Genomic DNA, 18,535 nt, shown 5'->3' on the forward strand with positions numbered 1-18,535 from the left:
TGTACTTGGCACAAGGCTTTAAGAGGCAGCTGACAGTAGTTAGCAGAGATGTAGGACGAGTGAGAAACCCCCACACATTCTGCATGACACAGTTGCCAACGCCAGAGCTGCAAAGGTACAACCTCCACCAGCCTCTGCAGAGCCAGGACCAGCCCATTGCCTGGAGCATCTGCTGGGACTGGCCCAGAAGTGCAGGAGTGAGGGCTGCTGCAGCCCTTCTCTGCTCTTTGGAGCCACATGCCCTTCCTTCAGCTGCTCAGACCATACATCCAGCGTTTTGGGCAGCACTTGGTCAGCTCTGGGTGACCCCCCACAAGCTGGGTGACTCCTCGCTCAGGAGGTTGTTCTGACTTGAAGCAAAGCAGGGATTTAAGCACAGCCTTGGGGACAAAACCAGTCACCAAGGCACCCCAACCTCCCCAGGAGATGCTGGATGCCCAGGAATCGTCACCCAGACGTGTTGGGGGGAGCTTCAACCCCCAGCGTGTGACGTCCTACACCGAGCCTCAGGCAGCTGGTCCCAGGGCTGCCCCCTGCCCCCAGCCCCAGAGGGAAACGCTTCCCGTGACACGAATCAAAGCAGCTGAAACCCCCAACCGGGACCGAATCCGCCAGACAGAGGGAACGGGCAGCGTGTCCTGGGGCTGGGGCCGTGGGGCAGCCCCTGCAGGGGGTGGGCAGTGCTGAGGAGGGCAGAGCCCCCCGGGCTGGGTACCCCTCAGAAGCCGTCGCTGCGCAGGGACTGAGGCCCGTCCGACGCGCTCAGCTGCAGGTTGAGCTGTGCTGAGTCCAGGCCGGTGGCCGGTGTGCGCTGGGGGCTGCCCCTGGGCACGGGATACTCCTCGTGACGCTGCTGGCGCAGGTGCCACAGCAGCTCTCGGGACAGGGAGTGGGGCTCTGCTTCCCCCGAGCCTGCAAGAGAGAGACAAAGCCCAGCTGGGTGGTGTGGCCAGGGCAGGGGGCAGAGTCTCCAGGATCCACAGCAGCTCCTGAGAAGGGACAATACGGTTTCTTCCCCCTTTCAGCAGACCAGAAGAGAGAAAGAAAACCACAAAGTGCGGGGCTGAAACACAGGCAGTACGTGCTGGCTTCCCAGCAGTGCCTTGGTGTGATGGGAACTGCCTGGCTGGACACAAATGCTGCTTCCCGGCAGGGAGAGTGCTGAATCTCCTCTGAGAAACAACAAGGCTCCCTGCAGCAAGAAGCTGGGAGATGGTTTCCAGCCCTGCTGCTGGGGGCAAGGCGAGGGGAAAGGAGCAGAAAGGCAGGAAAGCAGCGTGGGCAAGGGGTTGAGGGAGGGAATGGCCCTCCCTCTGCTCCACCCTGGGGACATCCCTCAGAGCACTGCATCAGCTCAGGGGCAGAAGCAGAAGGGTGTGGAGCGGCTGGACTGAGCCCAGAGGATCCCACGGAGATGATCTGAGGGCTGGAGTCCCTCTGCTGACAGACAGGCTGAGAGAGTTGGGGGTGCGAGAGAGGGAAAGCTCCAGGGACACCTTCCAGAGACTGAAGTGGGAGAGGGACAAGGGGTGCAAGGACAAGGGGTGATGGCTCCACACTGCCAGAGGGGAGACTGAGGTGACGTATTAGGAAGAAGTTGTTCCCTGTGAGGGTGTGAGGACCTGGCACAGGCTGCCCAGAGAGGCTGTGGCTGCCCGAGCACTGGCAGTGTCCCAGGGCCGGGTGGCTGGGGCTGTGAGCAGCCTGGGCTGGGGGAAGGTGCCCGTGCCCGCTGTCGGGCAGCCCTGCCCTGCTCCCCACTCACCCTCATACACGATGAGCCGGTAGGTCCCAGCACACTCCCTGGAGCTGCCCAGGATCTCCTCCAAGGTCCTGCAGAAGAGCTTGGCCTGCTCCAGACGCTCCTCCCGGCCCAGGGCTGCGGCCTCATCCTGGGACATGGCGTAGAGGGACTGCAGCGGGGTGGCATATTCCACTGCACAGTGCCAGGGCTGCAGGAGCACAAGAACCACGGGGCAGGGGAGTGAGCCATCGAGACCTCACAGCAGCTCCTCGGGCTGCCAGGAGCAGGCACTCATCTGCCCCCAGTGTCCTTCTGCCATGGGGAGGGCAACTGGCCTGTGGGATTGGTGCAGCTGGGTGAGATCTGCCCCAGGGTGTTCCAGAGCCTGATCCCCTGCAGAGACCCCCACTGCCCTTCCTGGTGGCTTCTATGCCAGCCATTGGGAGGTCTGAGCATCCTCATGGAGAGCAGAACGGAGAAGAGAATGCAAGGCAAAGGCACAGCTAGAGGAGTGGCTCTATTCCCCACATAATGAGTGATAGGACAAGAGGAAATGGGCCCGAGTTGCACCAGCATCTGCCAGGAGAGGGAACACTGTCCTGCCCTTATGGCCACATCTGGGCTGGGCTCTGAGGCCAGGAAGGCATTGGGGTTGCTCTCCTGACATCAGTGTACCTTGTTGTCTTCATCCCTGATGGCATAGAGGCTGTGTTTGTAGACCCTTTTCCTGGTGCCAGCTCGGGTCAGGGTGGTTTCAGGGAGGTCTATCACATACTGGATGTTGCTGTCAGCTTTCTCCAGGTCATCGTAGATGTCACAGCTCAGAGGGAGCAAGATGTGGAGCTTCCAGGTCTCCCTGTGCACCAGTAAGTTGGGGTTGGCTCTGCTGAATTCCTCCATGGACTGTTTCAGCCCTGGTGGGAAAGAGCACAAGGCAGAGGTGCTGGGTGTGAGCAGAGCTGCTTTCTGCCTCGCTCCCCGTGTCCCTGTTAACGCTGCCAAGGTGGGAGGGTTGTTATCAGGAGCTATTTCTATCTGTGGGCACCATGCTGTGAGGGAACAGCTACGTACGTGGCAGGACTATTTTTAGGTACCCGACATAGTAAGACCAGGCGAGCCCGTGAGCGACGTTCCTCTTGGACCTCTCCAGGATCTCAGACACTTCCACTGCTGAAGGCTGCTGTAGAGGGAAGGGCAGACACACCAGTGCTGGCAACAGCAGCGGCTCGAGCTCCTGCACTGGTTGGTTCTCTGCAGGGACTGGGGATGCCCTCCCCTGGGATGCTGTGGCTCGGTGCACCCTGTGTGCCTGCCCTGTGCTCCCAGCACACAGGGAGCTGTCCCATGCCTGTGGGGTGGGGAATTGCCAGGACCCTCTTGGCCCCTGCCAGCTCTGAGGGTTCATTTAAGTGGAAAAGGGTGTTCAGTGCCCGTGGGCACCTGGTGCTGCCCTCCCCAGGGCACCTTCCAGTAGCCTGTGTGGCCCCTCTCCCCTTCCAGCTCTGCTGGGGTGAGGCAGAGCCCTTGCAGAGCTGCAGAGGTCGCTGGGGCTTGGCCCTGCACTGCAGCACCGCTGGCAATCAGCCCTCTGGACACCACACAACTCCCCTTTCCCCTCAAGCACCAGCGTGAGCAACAGCTTTAGAACCAGCCCTGGGTTTGGCGTTGGTGGGGCCATGGCTGTGACGTGGAGGTTGTACTCTCAGGATGCAGTGTGGGACCCGGGTCGGCTGAGCTCGAGGAGCATGTCTCTGGCTGTAGGGTTGTGTGAGGGGAGCCTGGCAGTGTAGGGGGGGCTGCAGAGCCCCAGGTGCTCCCTGGGCTGTCAGTGCCTTACGTGGAGCCGCAGAGCGAGGATGAGGAGATGGCTCAGGCTGACCAGGCCGATGTGGAGGCCGAGCAGCCGCTCGTCTCCATCCTGCAGAGCCACAGAGGCCGAGGCACAGAACAGCAGCATGGGCCCGTGCCACTGCAGGGGGAAGCAGGCGCCCAGGGCCCTCCAGAAGCTGCCGTGGTGCCTGCAGAGGACAGAGAGGCAGTAGATGGGCTGGTGGCCACCGGCCCACCTCCCCCAGCCCACTGCCCAGGCCATGCTCCCACCTTCCTCTCAGCCAGGCCAGGGTTGGCTTGGATGGAGGGCATGGTGGGTGGTGGGCAGCTGTGTTTCATTTGCATCCCTTGTTTTGCTTGGGGCTCATTTTTCATTATTTATCATTTTCCTTAGGCCCTCACAGTTCCGTCCCCTGCCCCCTGGGGGGCTGTGTGGGGCTCAGGTGCCATCGGTTTAAATCATAGCAGAGGAAGAGGTCCAAGGAGCTGGGTAGGCAGGAGAGGGGCAGAGGCAGAGAGGAGAGAGGCAAAAGGCTGATGGAGCACAGCAGAGACAAGGAGCAGATCCCCCCACAACACCCGTGTGCCCAGGGTGGTCGCTGCAGCCAGGACCTCACACCCTACTGGGGATGAACTAACTGGGAAATGTTGTGATTCACTGTGGGAAACCAGGATGAACTGAAACTCGCTGAAGCTGAACAACTGTGTGAGTGCTGAGGCCACAGACTTCAGGATGACAAAGCACTGGGAGTGCTAAACAAGGACAACGACAAGGAAGTGGAGGAAGTTGTCCTGCCTGAAGTTAACAAAGGACCTGGGGACGCTGAGGACACCCAAGTGCAGATAAGAGGATCATAAAAGTGCATAAAGCTATGACTTCTGAGATAAGCAACAGAGACTGGTGTTTGAGATAAGCAACAAAAACCAGCTGGAGCCAGAGAAAGGAACAAGAAGACCCCAGACTCAAACCTTGCTGAGGGGCTGAGCCCTTGCAAGAGGGGAGGGGAGCTTGGTCTGTCAGGGTAGAACACCAGAGGGTTTTTCGCTTGTTCTAAGAGGGGCTGAAGCTCGAGCTGCAACAAACCCACTCTGGCCCAGAACCCAGAGCCTGAACTCATCACTACGGTCAGGGGCTGAGGTGGGCTCCGGCCGCCCTCCGCGGGACCCGGGGAGGGGTCCAGACCCATCAGAAGCCCTTCGGGGAGCCCCCAGAGCGCAGCCCCGCGCCGGCTCACCTGGACCGCAGGTGGAAGATCTCCTCGGCCAGGTCGCAGGTGCCCTTGAGCAGAGCCCCGACGTGCAGGGCGGCGACGTTCCGCGCGACGATGCGGGCGGCGGGCAGCAGCGGCTCCCGCGCGGCGCAGAGCGCGGCCCCGCACCCGCACAGCAGCAGCAGCGCCGCGCCCCGCGCCCGCCCGCCCCGCGCCGCGGGCAGCGCCGGCACCTGCGGGACGCGGCACGGCCGTCAGCCCGGCACCCGCAGCCCTCCCTGCCTGCCTCCGCACGCCGCTGCTGCCGCGGCTCCCTGAGAGCCACAGCCCGCCCGACCCCGCGCCCGCCCGAGCACCGCAGCTCTCCGGCCCGCGCTCACCGCAGCCCGGCGCTGCATGTGCTTAACGGTCCCTCTGCTCCAGACGCTCGCTTTGGGATCTGCCGCTACCAGGGAGCCCCGGAGCCTCTGCACCCGTCGGGCTGTGGTACCGCGGCTGGAGATGCCCAGCTCCTGGCACTCGGGAAAATGAAAACGGAAGGAAAAGTGGCACTGCAGACAAGGCTGCAGAAAGCAGCAGAGCCCTCCCACGCAGGACATCCGTGAGTGAGGAGTTTCCAGTCCCCTGGGCAGCGCTGGGTGGATGTGGCAGGTTTCCATATGCCTGAATATCCTCTGGAAACCCCCAACGGATCTGTTGGGCCAGAGCGGGGCTGGGCTGAGCTGGAATGAGGAAGGAAACCTGAACTTATTGAGGGACAAAACACAAGCAAATTCCTTTTAACAGCGAGGGCGACTCCAGTGCCCTGGATCCCCACACACTGCGTGGCCCAGGGGATGCTGTGCCCACAGGTGCCAGCAGCATGGCAGGAGCTTCCTGCAGTCAGGCTGTTGCTGGCCAGTAAAGGCTCTCAGGCTTCCCAGGTCCCTGGTGCTGGTGGGGGTCTGTCTCTGCTCCTCAGCTACAAGTGACAGGACAAGAGGAAACGGCCTCAAGTGGCACCAGGGGATGATTAGATTGGAGCTGGGGAACGATGTCTTCTGAGGAGCCACAGAGAATCTTCTCAGCTGGGTGTGAGGCCTCTGTCAAAATCGTGCTCCTTGCCTGAACCTGCGTTCAGGGCTGCTCTTCCCTGTCCTCTGCAGCAATGGGGTTGCAGCTTCACTGGGATCGGCCTGTGTGTCAGGGCAGTACAGGACCCTCAGCACAGCCAGACCTCTTGGGCAGTGCTGTACAGGCACACAGCTGGCAGCTGGCCCTGGAAGATGTTGCTTCATACAGCCAAGGAGCATGAAAGGGATGAAGAAAGAAGGTGAGTGTGTGGCATGGAGGGAGACCATGTCTCTGAAAAAAGTACTTCAGGGGATTGCAGGTGGCAGAGAACAGCAAGAGAACTGTGCTGCAGCTCCCAGGGAGCTCCTCTGAACCCTGACACAGACACAAGCGGCAGGGAGTGAGGTGGTCCTGGGGCAGGGACTGCGGGTCTCCAGCACAGCAGTGCCTGGGCAGCTGGGAGGGCAGGGGCAGGGGGTCTCCAGCTGGAAGAGAACTGGACCCAAAGAAATACAAGGAATAATTTCTTCTCAAGGTGAGGGAGCACTGGAAGGGGCTGCCCAGATGGGCTGTGGGGGTCTCCTTCTCTGGAGACATTCCAAACCCACCTGGATGGGTTCCTATGTGACCTGCTCTAGCTGGTCCTGCTCTGTCAGGGGGGTTGCACTGGATGAGCTTTCCAGGTCCCTTCCAGCCCTTGAGACTCTGTGATTCAGCTTGTTGGCAGCCCTCAGGATTATTTGATGAATCTTCTTCTTGCCACAAGTGGCTCAGCCACCTGAGAGAACCATTGGTATCGCTGCTCTCCATGGGGATGCTGGGTGGAAATGTGATTTTCTTCCACTTCTGGCCACTGGGGCTACAGACTCCTTGTTGTCCCAACAGCACATTCATGCCCCAGTGTGCCACCTGCCAACAGTCACACGCTCAGGAGACAGTGCTGGGTTATTTCAGGGGTGCACAAGCCTGTGGGTTAACACCACAGATCCAGCACCCCCATCAAACCTCTCTGTGCTGTGCTTATACACAACTACAGAATTCTTACAGCCCCCATTGCAGTCACTGAATGGTTGGGGTTGGAAGGGACCTCTCAAGACCATCCAGTCCAACCCCCTTGCTCAAATAGGTCCACCTCGATCAGGTCACTCCATGGTTGCCGATTAGCATACAGTTATGGCTTATGTAATCACTTTCCTACTCCACATGCCCAGGGGAAGGGTCTTCACCCAGGCAGGGGGCTTTTTGATCTGTGGGGTGTGATGTTTGGTATCCCAATGAAGGTGTGATGATCCTGTGCTGCCTCACGAATCAGCATCTGCGTCGCTGCTGCACAGCCTCAGCCTCCCTCTGCTGCTCTCCCGGCACCGCAGCTCGGGCACGCCTGGCACCGCAAACACTGTGCTATAGAACCAAACGGTCCTATGGCAGTTCGGCCCATTACTGTGCAGCCCCGCTGTGATCTGCTCGGCGCGTTCGCCCGCGCCCCCTCCGCACAGGCCTGGCCGAGCCTCCCGGAGGCCGCGGCCTGTCCCGCGTGCCCTCGCAGATGCCCCGGGGAGGGGACAGCGGCCCACACACGAGCCTCGGATCCCCCGCGACCTCGGCCACCGCGTCCCGGGGCAGGGGATGGGAGGGGAGGGCGCGGCAGCGGCGCCCGCTGCTCAGCGGACGCGGGGCCCTGGTCCTGGTCCCGGTCCCGCCCCGGCGCCTCAGGCCCTCAGCGGCCTCACAGCGGCGGCGCGGCCGGAACTTCTTCCCGCGCGCTCTTCTCGCGAGAGAACGCCGTCACGCGCATCGCCGTGCGTCGAGCCGCGCACTACGCAACCGCCGAGAATATCCTTCCGCGCTCTCCCCCTCCCCCTTCTGGAGAGTTCTGCACGGCGGCGCAGGACAAATAGTCCCCGCCGTTTGCCGTGTCCCACCCCCGCCCCGCTCCTCCTCCGTCTCGCCCAGCGCTTCCCCTCGCCCCTAGCCCGACCTCAGCCCCCGTCCCGCTGCCGCCGAGCCCGCGCCATCCCGCAGCCCAGGGCGGCGGGAGCAGCTGAGGCCCGGCGGAGTGATACGCGGAAGGTCGGCGAGGAGGCGCCAGCGCATAAAGGCGCGGCGGAGGGATGCGCTAGGAGCTGCGGCAGCGATCTCCAGCCCAGCGGCCGCCGCCAGGGAGCAGCGCCAGGCCGCCCGCCGCAGGCCCCGCGCCCCCCCGCCGCCACCGCCTTCGGGGGGGCCCCCCTCTCCCTTCCTTCCCTCCCCTTTCTCTCTCTCCTTCCCCTCCCCCTTCCCCTCCCCCCTCCCGTCACCGCGCCGCCGCCACCTCCGCGCTCCTCCTTCCCCCCCTTCCCCTCGGAAAATAGTCCCCGCGGGCTGCCCCCTCCCGCCCGCCCCTCCTCGCCGCCTCGCGCACACAATGGCGCTGAAGAGAATCCACAAGGTAAGGGCAGGGCCGCGCCGCGCTCGGCCCCGGGACGCCGCTCGCCCGGCCTGCCGCTCGCCTTACATAACCGGGGCAGGCCGCCGCCGCCGCCCGGGCCTGGCGGGGCGGGGAGGCTGGGCCGGGCCTTGCCCCGGCGGCGCGGGGTCCCTCCGGTGGCCGCTTCGGCCAATGTTGCGGGGGGTGGGGGGCATTTCGGGTGCCTTCGCCCGCCCGCGTAGAGGGGACGGGCGGCTTCTCCGTCGGCAGAGGCGGCAGCCGGGCCTGGAGCCGAAGGAGAAGTTGCCGGCGCTTCCCGACGGCGCGGGCCGGGCCGCGGCTGCCGGAGCGGGCTGCGGGGGAGGGGGGGGAGGCCGACCCAGCCTGCCGGGCCGCTTTGTTCGTTCTCCCGGGAAGGTCTCGTCTCGGCGGAGGGGGCCGTGCCCTATGCTGGGGTTGAGGCGGGAGGCGGCCGGGGCCCTCCGGAGCAACGTGGCCCCCGGGCCCGGAGCCGCGAGGGGGCGCCGGCAGTGGGGCAGGGCGCGGGCCCGGGGGCGGGCGGCAGCCGCCGGCAGCTGCTGCAGCTCCGCACCCGGGGGAGCGCCCGCGGCGTGGGACCGGGCACGCGTGGCGATAGCCAGGAGGCTCGTCCCGGGAGGAGGTGCCCAGAGGAGCCCGCGTTGGAAGTTTTAGCCTTTCGAGGTGAAAGGCTCCTCTTCAAGGACCGATGGTCTTGATACTGGACGCCGAACTTATACATTAAACTTATTAACTTCAAATAGTCAAAATAGCGTGGCTTGTTGTTTTTGGAGAGCTAGTGGTCTTGTAGGCAAACAAGATGTCATCTCCTTCTGGGTGCCCTCACCTGCTGAATGCTTCCCATATCTTACAGCCATGCTTACCAGCAAAAGAGAAAGTAAGAATTACTGAAGTAAACTTTTATAACCTTGATGAGTCAGGTGAGGAATTTATACCCTTTTCCCAGTGAAACGTGTAGCTGTCAGTTTGGAGTCCACAAGCAAGACTCAGCTGTAGGAGCCAGCCCTGCCAGGGGGCTTCTGCTCTCAATTACTATGTAAATCTGACTTTTGTCTAGAAGCAGATGCATACTGGCTACTTATTCTTTCAGATCAGTTTGCTTGCTCTGTTATGTGTGTGGTATCAGATGTGGACTGCCTGTTAACATCTCTGCTTTGGTTGTAGGTTGTCTTGAAGTTTTTGTGAAGCTTCTTGTGTCATACTGATGAAATTAAGGCTAAGGTGGAGAAGAAAACTGGAAAGCTCTTAGGCCAATGTGGTCTCATGGAATAGCTTTGAAAGGGAAGGGTTTGGATTTTAGTGTATTGACATTCCCAGAGAAGTGTTTGGCAGCGAGTTACGTGAGGAAGCTGTGTCCCAGCCCAGCATCCCTTAGCTCTTGCATCCTGAGACTGGTTCTGGTGGCACTTGGTACCCTGTAAAGGCTGTTCTGCAGCGTGGCTGGGGGCTGGTTAACTTTTGGAAGGAGTTCTTCCTCCTTGGGAGCCCCCCCAGGAACAGACCTGGGCACACAGCTGTGAATGAAGAGGGTAGATACAGCTATGGGGAGCCAGGTCACACACACGGGTGGTGCAGGGCTTTGGGGGTGGGTTACATCTTGTGTTGGGAAGCAGGGAAAGCTGCCTTGTTGTAGTTTAGTGGGTGCTGAGGTTCAGGATTAGACATGCCTTCAGACCACTTCTATTTCTGGCCTGTGGTTTTGAAGAGGAGAGGAGCTGGATGTGTCACTGGGTGCTTGTGGAGTAATTGTTTGCGTTGCTTTTCAAAGATAGACTGCTGAGGAATGGCAGGGGCTATGTGAGGTTCTGAGTCTTTAGGCCTTGGGAAGTAGCTCCAGCATTGCCGAAGCAGCCATGTGAATTGACCAAGTGTTGCCATGAAGCAAATGTGCTGGCTCTTGAGACAGGAGGTGATAGGGCTGTAGACAACACTTCCAACAAATAAAGTGTGTTAAAGGAAGTAGAGCTGCTTGTTCTAGTAGTGCAGATGCTTTAAAAGTTATCTGGGAGTTAGACTGTGGACCGAAAAGAAGCATTCTTGATTTGAGTTATTGTGGTTGTCTTGCTTAATTCCTTCAGCAATAATCACAGGTTGTTTGCACTCCAGCTATTTAAAACTCTGTGGAGAGTGTTGGTATCATCCTGGTTTTGTTCTGTCTCTGGGAGAAGCAGCAGGATCTGGTGCAGTGAGCGTGTCCCTGTCAGGATACCCAGGGGAACAGCAAGCTCCTGACTGTTGCTCTTGCACCTTGTGCAAATGTTGCCTGCAGAACGTGGATCAAGTAGAAATAATCCCAATGGACTTGAGTAGGAGGAAGCATTGGGAAGGGAAGCTGCTGCCCTGGCATTTCTGGAGGGTGTTACCAGTCCCCATGGATCAACGTTCAGGTCTCTCTTTATCTAGAGAGTGGCTCTTGTGCTTGGCAGTTTCATGCTCGACTGCAGGCTATGAGGCTTTCTTCAAAATTTGTGTGTCCTTGAGTAGCAAAGGGATGAGAATGGGGAAACAAGCAGAAAATCCCAGGAGCAAACCTTTGCTACAGTGTTACTGGCATTACCTGAAATAGCCTCTTGTGGGTTGAGCTCTTCTGGACTGGAAGAAGGGCAGAAGCTTGCAGCTGGATGAGTAGCAGTGTTGCTGATGCGTGAGGCAGCACAGGAGCCTGGCTGGCCTGTCCCAGCCTGTCTCTGAGGCACAGCTGCTCTTGGGGCTGTGCAGTGACTTGAGCCACGGTAGTGTGTCTGCATGCAGCAGCTGTTCCTTAAACAGATGCTCCAAAAGAGCTCGGCCTGGAGACCTGCTATCGGGTTGCCCCTTGCATTATTCACCATACTCTTTTGGGCAGTGGTGTGCTTCATTCTTGCTTCAGTGCTCGTGGACTCTCAGGTCTGAAACTTGGAACTCTTGAGAAATGTTTGGGGTGTAAATGCTGATGCCAGCCAGAGTCCCTGTGGAGTGTGGGGATAACAGCGAAGTGTAACAATCTCACTGTTGTTTTTAGGTCGGTACAACAATGATCCGGTTTGTCCTGGCTATATTTTACAAGCAATGCAGTGTGAAGGTAGCTGGGGTGGGACAGGAGCGATGCCAGGGGGTGCTGGAGTGAACGGTTTCTGTTTCTAAGGTTTGAGGTGAAGCACTCTGTGTTCAGCCACATCCCCCTCTGTGGTGCTTATCTTTAGGGAACACGTTGCCTGTAGTGGGATAACTACAGCACTGCTTGGAGCTCTTTGAAGGAGAGAGCAAGTAATAGGTCAGTTCACGCTCTTTTATGATTTTCCCGGTATGAACTGTTTGATGTGCCTTACAGTGTGGGGGACAGGGAAATGGGAAGCTGTGCTCCAGCCCTGCTGAAGCCCAACATTTTCTTGTAGCAGAGGAATGATGGCTTGTTACTGCTTACAATACTGAGGCCCCAAAACATGTAATGCTTTGGAGAACTAAACTAGACATTGCATAGTGATGTCCCTGCTCAGCTGCAGGAGATGAGCTTGCCTCTGCTCCAAAGCTTCCTGACCTCCAGGGATGTTTTGGTATGGCTCTTGCCAAAGCACCGCTGCTCACAGATAGGGCGTGCTGGATGGCTGGGCCGTCACTGTTCCCTGAGCTCCACCTGTGCTACCTGTGCCCAGCAAACTTTGGGATTGCTATGCTACCAGATCAGCTTCCCAGCAGCCAGTGGGAGCAGCTCAGTCCTTATTCACGCATTCCTGCTGTGTTCCTGGAGCTGCCAGCGCAGCCTGTCTGTGGTAAATATCTCATGTGCTGCTCGTACAGAGAACACTGGTTACACTCCTGTGAACTGGCCAGGCTTTTTGCTTCTTGGATTCCCCACCAAGAGGAAGTTATACGTTGCTTGTGTCTTTCTGCTCTTCAGGCTTTAAAGAAAATAAAGCTAACAGTTACACCAGAGCTTGTTTGTAATGTGTACCTGGGTTTCTCTTGTGCTTCATACAGTTTGACTTAACTTACAGGCTTAACTGCCTCCTGACTTTTGCAGAGTCTTGTAAGAAGTCAGTCCGTGGGTCTGAGCCATTTCAAGTGCTGAAAGAGCAGATTCTGTCAAAGGGAAGAGATTAAAATCTTAAGATAAAAATGTTCCTGTGAGCAGAGGCAGTAGCCTTGGAATGGCTGGGGTCATGTAGAACAGGAGAGCACCTGTGGATGCTGTAGGGAGTCACTGACCTGACCTTGCTGCAGCCTCATGGAGGGCAAATGGAGGTTGACACAGAGCTGAGGAGGAGGTGTGTGGTGGGTCGAGGCCCTTCACTCTTGCCCCCCACAGTGCTTTCAGTAATGGGTGGAGGTAGAACCCACTGGCCCAAGGAATGTGCACTGAGCTCTGGCCAGACTGAATGCCCACGTCAGGCCTGTGTGTGCAACTTGCCTGCACTGTGGAGGTGAGGCAGAGTGCTGCCCATCTGGCTTGGGCCCTGAGCCTATACCCCTTGGCACAGGTCTCCTGAAAGCTGCTACCAGGTCGTGGCTGGAAGTTCCTCCTTGGTGAGAGAAATGATGATTTTGCAATACACTCGTAGACAGCTGCTCATGGAAGAGTTCAAGGGCTGCAGACAAACCAGCTTGCTCAAGTCAGATTAAAAGCTTGTTTCACTTTCAGCAGCAACCTGAAGGAAAAAAATAAGCTTATAATTAAGGTAATGGTGTGGCCTGAGTTAATTACAGTTGGGAAACAGCTCAAACTGGAGTAGGGAGGAAACGCCATGGACCCCAAGCTAAAAGGACTTTGGATCATCATTGTTTGGGAGTGTGCATTGTGTGTGTGGGAGGGCATCTGGGGAACTCTGCTGCCTACCAGGGGTTATTACAACTGCTGGAACTGCCTCACAGAACTCGATTGGCATCCTGGTATTGCCAGCGATGTTGGCTATTCTTACTAAAGACTGTATTAGCATTAACTTAATCCTTACAACCAGTCTTATCTTCTGGCCAGGGCAATCTTTACCAGGAACACATTAGACTGGGAAGGGAATTGTTATCCAAAGGAATCAACTTGAACTTCCCTAACAAATACGTTTGGAGTTTAAAACTAATTATACCTCGAAACATGTACAGGTTCAGACTTTAAGGCTTAAAGCAATCTGTGCTTTAAAAACGTGTGTGGTTTGTGAGCCCTGGGATCAAGATGCATTGTAAATGTGAGGTAGGAGCTGTTAGGGACAGGCTAAGGGAGGAGGGCAGTACTGCTGCCACTTGCCCCAAGGCCCTCCAGGCAGCTGATGCACTTCAAAAGATGGGAAGCACAGTTATAGGGTCTCTGGGACATGAGCACACTCCATCTTCCCCAAAGGGCTTTCCTGGAAGCCCTTGGAAGGAGTTTGTTTTGTTGGGAAATTGTGAACACAGATAAATCTGCTTTTGGAGATGAAACCTGAGTTTCTTATGTGAGTTTTGTAGCTTTTAGGCTGTCTAGTTCAATGGATGTAGTGCTTCCACTTCCTCATTTTCACTGAGAAGTTAATCCTTTGAGCAGTAAGATGGGTGAAGTTCCTGGTACCATGTGCAGTGGCAGGCCCAAACCCAGGGTGTTCTGCTGGCGGGGAGGCAGCAGGAACTGTAAGATCTGTAAGTTGGGTTTCCAGCTGGAGGCAGTTCCTGGTGAGGCAGCCTCCTGGGAGCTGGGTAGCTCAAACTGGAACTTAGCTGAAGGCTGCTCGAGTCTTTACTTTTAACTTCCTGAAGCAAAACCCTCTGCATTTGCTGAAGGATCAGAAGCTGTCTCGGGTGGTAACCAGCTGTGGCTTTGCTTCGTGTTTTGATTTAAAATGGCACTGTCGGGATTGAACTTGATCACCAAGCAGCTGGTCTCTCCAGATCACGAGGGTACAGCAGGCCTGCAGCTCAGGATCTGACCTCTGGGCAGTGGTGACTGGTTCGTAGATGATACTGAACTAATTTAATCTCCATATTCTGATTGTTTGTGAACCTCAGAGTCGTTTACTCCGAGTTAGAAACCAGCTGGTTCTTGGTATCCCTCTGATCATCTGGAAGCCAAGGCCTCACTGGGCCTTGTGGCATGCGAGCGGTGCCGTGGAAACTGCCCAGGAGCCCTCGGAAGGCAAAGTGAGGCCTGGGATGGCTGCCAGGGCTTGGTGCTGTGCTGCAGCGGCTGCTCCTCCCTGGCTGGATGGACACTGCTACGTGCAGCCACCGCTTCTGCTCCTGCTCTTGCCCTGCAGGCCCCACACAGCACCAGGGGTCACTGCCAGCATCTGGAGAGGTCCGCAGGCTGTGCCCTGCAGGAGATCCCATGTGTGTGACTGCTGGCTGTGCTCTGGTGCTTGTGTGGGGGTTCAGCTCCCTCTACAGAAGCTGGGAGGGTTTATAGCACGGGGGCTTGAATTCAGAGCTGTCCCTAAACTTTTCCAAGCAGAAGAAGCTTACAAGTTGCTTTCTACACAGACCTTTTATACCTGTGACGTTTCCATCTGTGAATTTATGGAGCAGAACTTGAAGTGCTGCTGTAGGTGAGAGCTGCATCAGAGACAAGTGGTAGAAGTGTCCATTATAAGTCATCTCCTTCCAGTGAGACACTGTACATGGCTTCAGAAAAGCAAAATGTGCTTTCTAGCCAGAGCTGAAGATTGAAGAAACAGATGAGAAACAGAGCTGCTGCTAACTGAAGTTCATTGTTGATACATACCTTATATATCACTGAAGGTCGGTTGTTTCATCCCATTTGGTGAGTGATGCCTCTGAGCAGTGGGATGGAGGGAGAATGTCAGGGCAGCTTTGGAGCTGCATATTTTACTATCTGGTAGAATGTGGGTTCAGGCTGCAGCTTGTGATTGTAACTCCTTACCCTTTATAGAAGGGAAGGTGCATGCTGCGTTCTTAAACAGAATCCCTGCTAGGTTGTGGTCATACCTGGGGAATGTGGGTTCTTACAGCTGTGCTCCTGAGTCTAGTGTCGCAGCACATCTATGCATAAAACAGGAGTGAAGGGAATAAGAAGTGGTGAGGAAGAGAGATTTGAATATGTTATTTTTAGTAGATGTCTCTGAGTAGTGTGGTGTTAAATTGTCTTCTCCAGAAGATTACATTTGCAGAGGACACCCAGTTGGGCACAAGTGTTGATGTGCATCTGCTCAGGCTGGAGCAATGGGCAGAGGTCTGAGGTTCAGCAAGGCCAAAGGCAGTGCTCGAGGCTGGGGCAGAGGGGCGGGAAAGGGCCTGGGGGAGTTGGTGCCAGTGGCTGAACGGGAGCCAACAGTGTGCCCAGGGGGGCAAGAAGGCCAAGGGCATCCTGGCTAGGATCAGCAGTGGGGTGGCAGCAGGAGCAGGGCAGGGATTGTCCACTGTGCTGGGCCCTGGGGAGGCTGCAGCTCAAGGGCTGTGTTCAGTGCTGGGCCCCTCACTCACTGCCAGAGGGACACTGAAGGGGCTGCAGGGTGGCCAGAGCCGTGGAAGGAGCTGGAGCACAAGGGTGCTGGGGAAGGGCTGAGGGAATGGGGGTGTTGAGCCTGGAGAAGAGGAGGCTGAAGGGAGACAGGAACACTCCCTCACAGGAGGTTATGGCTGGGTGTGTCAGTCTGCTCGTGAACTAGAAGAGACAGAACAAGAGGAAACGACCTCAAGTTGTACCAGAGGAGGGTTAGATTGGAGATGAGGAGCAATTTCTTCCCAAAAGTGCTGTCCAGCCCTGTCTCAGGCTGCCCAGGGTTGCAAAGGTGTCCCCGTCATTGGAGATACCACAAAGCTGTGGGGCTGAGGGCCATGAGTTAGTGGTGGCTTTGGCAGTGCTGGGGAAATGGATGAACTCAGAGCTTTAAAGACCTTTCTGACCTAAAGACTTCTGTGCTTCTGTTCTGTGTCCGTGGGTTGAAGTGGGGCAGTGTGCAGTGGTGCTGGAGTGTGAGAGCACATGACTGATCCTCATGCTCACTGATGTTTGCAACCAGGAGGTAAGGTGGGAATCCTCACTGAGGTTGGCAGCTCTGAGCTGACATGTGAAACAGCTGTGAGGGGCCTTGCTCTGACATCTGGAGATGTCCCCTGTCGTCAGGAGGGAGGAGGCTCTTCAGCAGGTGCCACAAGCTCAATAGCTACTCCTGTCCAAGTCCATGCTGAGCCATGAAGTGTGGGAGGCTGGTTTGCTTGGGTCAGCACTGTAAGCAGCTCAGCAGGAGCACTAGAAAAGCTTCAGTAGTCTGCTGGCAAGTCAGGAGGCTTTCAGCTGGCCTCTTGAGAAGCTGGGAGCTGCTGAGAGCAAACTCAAGCTTGTGTATGCTTTGCCAGTAGTCAGGGTATGGGAAGCTTTGTATCTCCATTGCAAGGCTTTTCAGGGACCCTATGCCATGGGGAAAATCCTGAGATTGACCTGTTTGCTTCAGGGCAGCATTCTGGTGGTGTAACAGAAGAGGGTTTGCTTAGTGGTGGCCTCCCAGATGCTGGGAAGTGGAAGCTGGCACTCCCACAGATCAGCTGTTCAAGGGCTCAAGTACTGCCTGTCAATAACAAAAGGCTGGTAAGCAGCAAGCTCTTTACATTCCTGCAGTCTGCTTGTGTGAGGATTGTCCTTGCACATATTGTCTATCAGAAGCTTCAGATAAGCCTGGTATCTGAGACTCTGCTGTGGACTGTTAACCCTTGCAGGCTGCGAAGTGAAAAGCTGAGCGTGCAGCAGGCCAGGGCTGGTGTGGGAGTGTTTCCTGAAGGCTAGATTGAATCGTCCTTGTCGTGGTTGCCTGGTGTTTGTTTGACATTCTACACTGAGTTAGCACAGAAGAACGTTAATATGTTTGGTCCCATTGTGCAAAGCAGGTCAAGGACTGAGCCAGGGGTAGGGCAGACAAAGTCTGACTTCAAAGTTCTACTGTCTGCACTTCCCACTAACCATCCACTTTCTGGGAAGATGACTGCTGTGAGCTGCTGTGCAGGCTGAAATTCTGCTTCACACTGAAGCTGGGTGTAGTTCAGGGTATCCAGAATTACTCAATCTGTTCTGCCACAGCAATTGAGACTCATAACAGGATTTCTTCAGAGGAAAGTTTGACTGGTTCAGCTACTTGAAAAGTGTGGTTTCCCTTTCGTGGGCTAGCAGCTTCATAGGCAGAGAAGGCCTGTGTTTTATTCCATTTAACCACCTGTATTCACTAGTGCATCTGGAGAGGAAACAACCACAGGTTATTGGAAGGTTGTATGCTGCAGAAAGGCTCCTGCGGGCTGGAGATGAACTAGATCACTATAGCTGGAACAACCTGTGAGGGGCTGCAGTGCAGGGATGAAATGAGGCTGATGCTTGAGGGTCTTTGGATTGAGGCTGTTTTACCCATGTGAACTGGGGATAGTGGAGTGTGTAATATTACCTTATAAGCTGCAACTTTACTTTCTGAGGTCCTGCCTGTTAGTTTTGTGGTGTTTGTTGCCATTTTGTGGGTTTGGGAAATCTGCTAATGTGAGCATTATGTTAGGAGCAAGAATGATAGCCAGAGTGGCACTATCGACTCTTGTTAGCACCACGATGATTTGAAGTGAAATGAAATCAACTGTTCATGTTTTTCAGGAGTTGAATGATCTGGCACGTGATCCTCCAGCACAGTGTTCTGCAGGGCCTGTTGGTGATGACAGTAAGTATGCTGCTACCAGCAAACACCTGCAGCCTCTTCCTTTGCAGCCTTTTCTTCTTTTTGGTTAGAACACTAGATACTGTTTCACATCAGAATCTTACATTTCTGTTGCCCTCCCCTCTCTCTTAATCCTTCCCTTGTGTATCACTGGAGACTGGTGCTATTCCCATTTCATTCACTGAAGACACCTGAAGTTATACCTTTTGAAGTCACTGCTCTGCTATTCTCACAGATCATGTGGTTAGTGAACTTCAGTAGTTCTGTGGCCAAACCAACAGTCAGCTCTGTGCAGCTTTCTGAACTGCTTTGGTATCTAAACTGTGCAGGGTGTACTCATGTGGCCCTGTAGAAGTAAATCAGTCCACTCCTAATACTTGGTGCTTGTACAGCAAGGTTAGAGTTAACTGTTTCACACAGAAGTTGGTTAGCATTGTACTCAAGTGGGTTACCTTGGGGATAAGAGGTTGAAGTGTCAACAGAAGGGAAACTAATTGGGAAATGAAGCTTGGATCATGAAGTACAGCTAGATTTTCCAGATGTTCAATAGCTTCTATGGCCAAATGAGCTACAGGAACACTGGAAACATGGTTTGTTCTGTAATCTGCCGTGTGCTCTACAGCGCCACAGCACCACAGGGGTTCTGAACTGAAAACCAGGTCTGTCT

The 18,535-nt window shown here is 56.1% G+C and overlaps 2 protein-coding genes across 3 annotated transcripts in view; one reads left to right on the forward strand and one right to left on the reverse strand.

The window, feature by feature from the left end:
* Nucleotides 1-7,680, reverse strand: STING1 (stimulator of interferon response cGAMP interactor 1). Of its 2 annotated transcripts, XM_062002834.1 has the most exons (8): nucleotides 6,447-7,680; nucleotides 5,166-6,056; nucleotides 4,810-5,018; nucleotides 3,582-3,762; nucleotides 2,816-2,924; nucleotides 2,420-2,658; nucleotides 1,766-1,952; nucleotides 1-912 (listed from the first exon to the last, which is right to left on the reverse strand). In XM_062002834.1, the coding sequence occupies exons 2-8, from the start codon at nucleotides 5,442-5,444 to the stop codon at nucleotides 719-721; spliced, it is 1,398 nt and encodes a 465-aa protein (XP_061858818.1). In that variant the 5' UTR covers nucleotides 5,445-6,056; nucleotides 6,447-7,680; the 3' UTR covers nucleotides 1-718. The 2 variants fall into 2 exon arrangements, with proteins under 2 accessions (XP_061858818.1, XP_061858817.1); XM_062002833.1 differs by having other exon boundaries at nucleotides 5,166-7,680.
* UBE2D2 (ubiquitin conjugating enzyme E2 D2) overlaps nucleotides 7,665-18,535 on the forward strand; it is a 25,916-nt gene continuing 15,045 nt past the window's right edge. The window contains exons 1-2 of the mRNA XM_062002835.1: nucleotides 7,665-8,266; nucleotides 17,808-17,871. Coding sequence (XP_061858819.1) covers nucleotides 8,243-8,266; nucleotides 17,808-17,871 — 88 coding nt within the window. The 5' untranslated portion in view covers nucleotides 7,665-8,242. The remainder of the gene's footprint in view (nucleotides 8,267-17,807; nucleotides 17,872-18,535) is intronic.

The sequence above is a fragment of the Colius striatus genome, chromosome 9 (assembly GCF_028858725.1).
Source record: "Colius striatus isolate bColStr4 chromosome 9, bColStr4.1.hap1, whole genome shotgun sequence".
Lineage (NCBI taxonomy): Eukaryota > Metazoa > Chordata > Aves > Coliiformes > Coliidae > Colius > Colius striatus.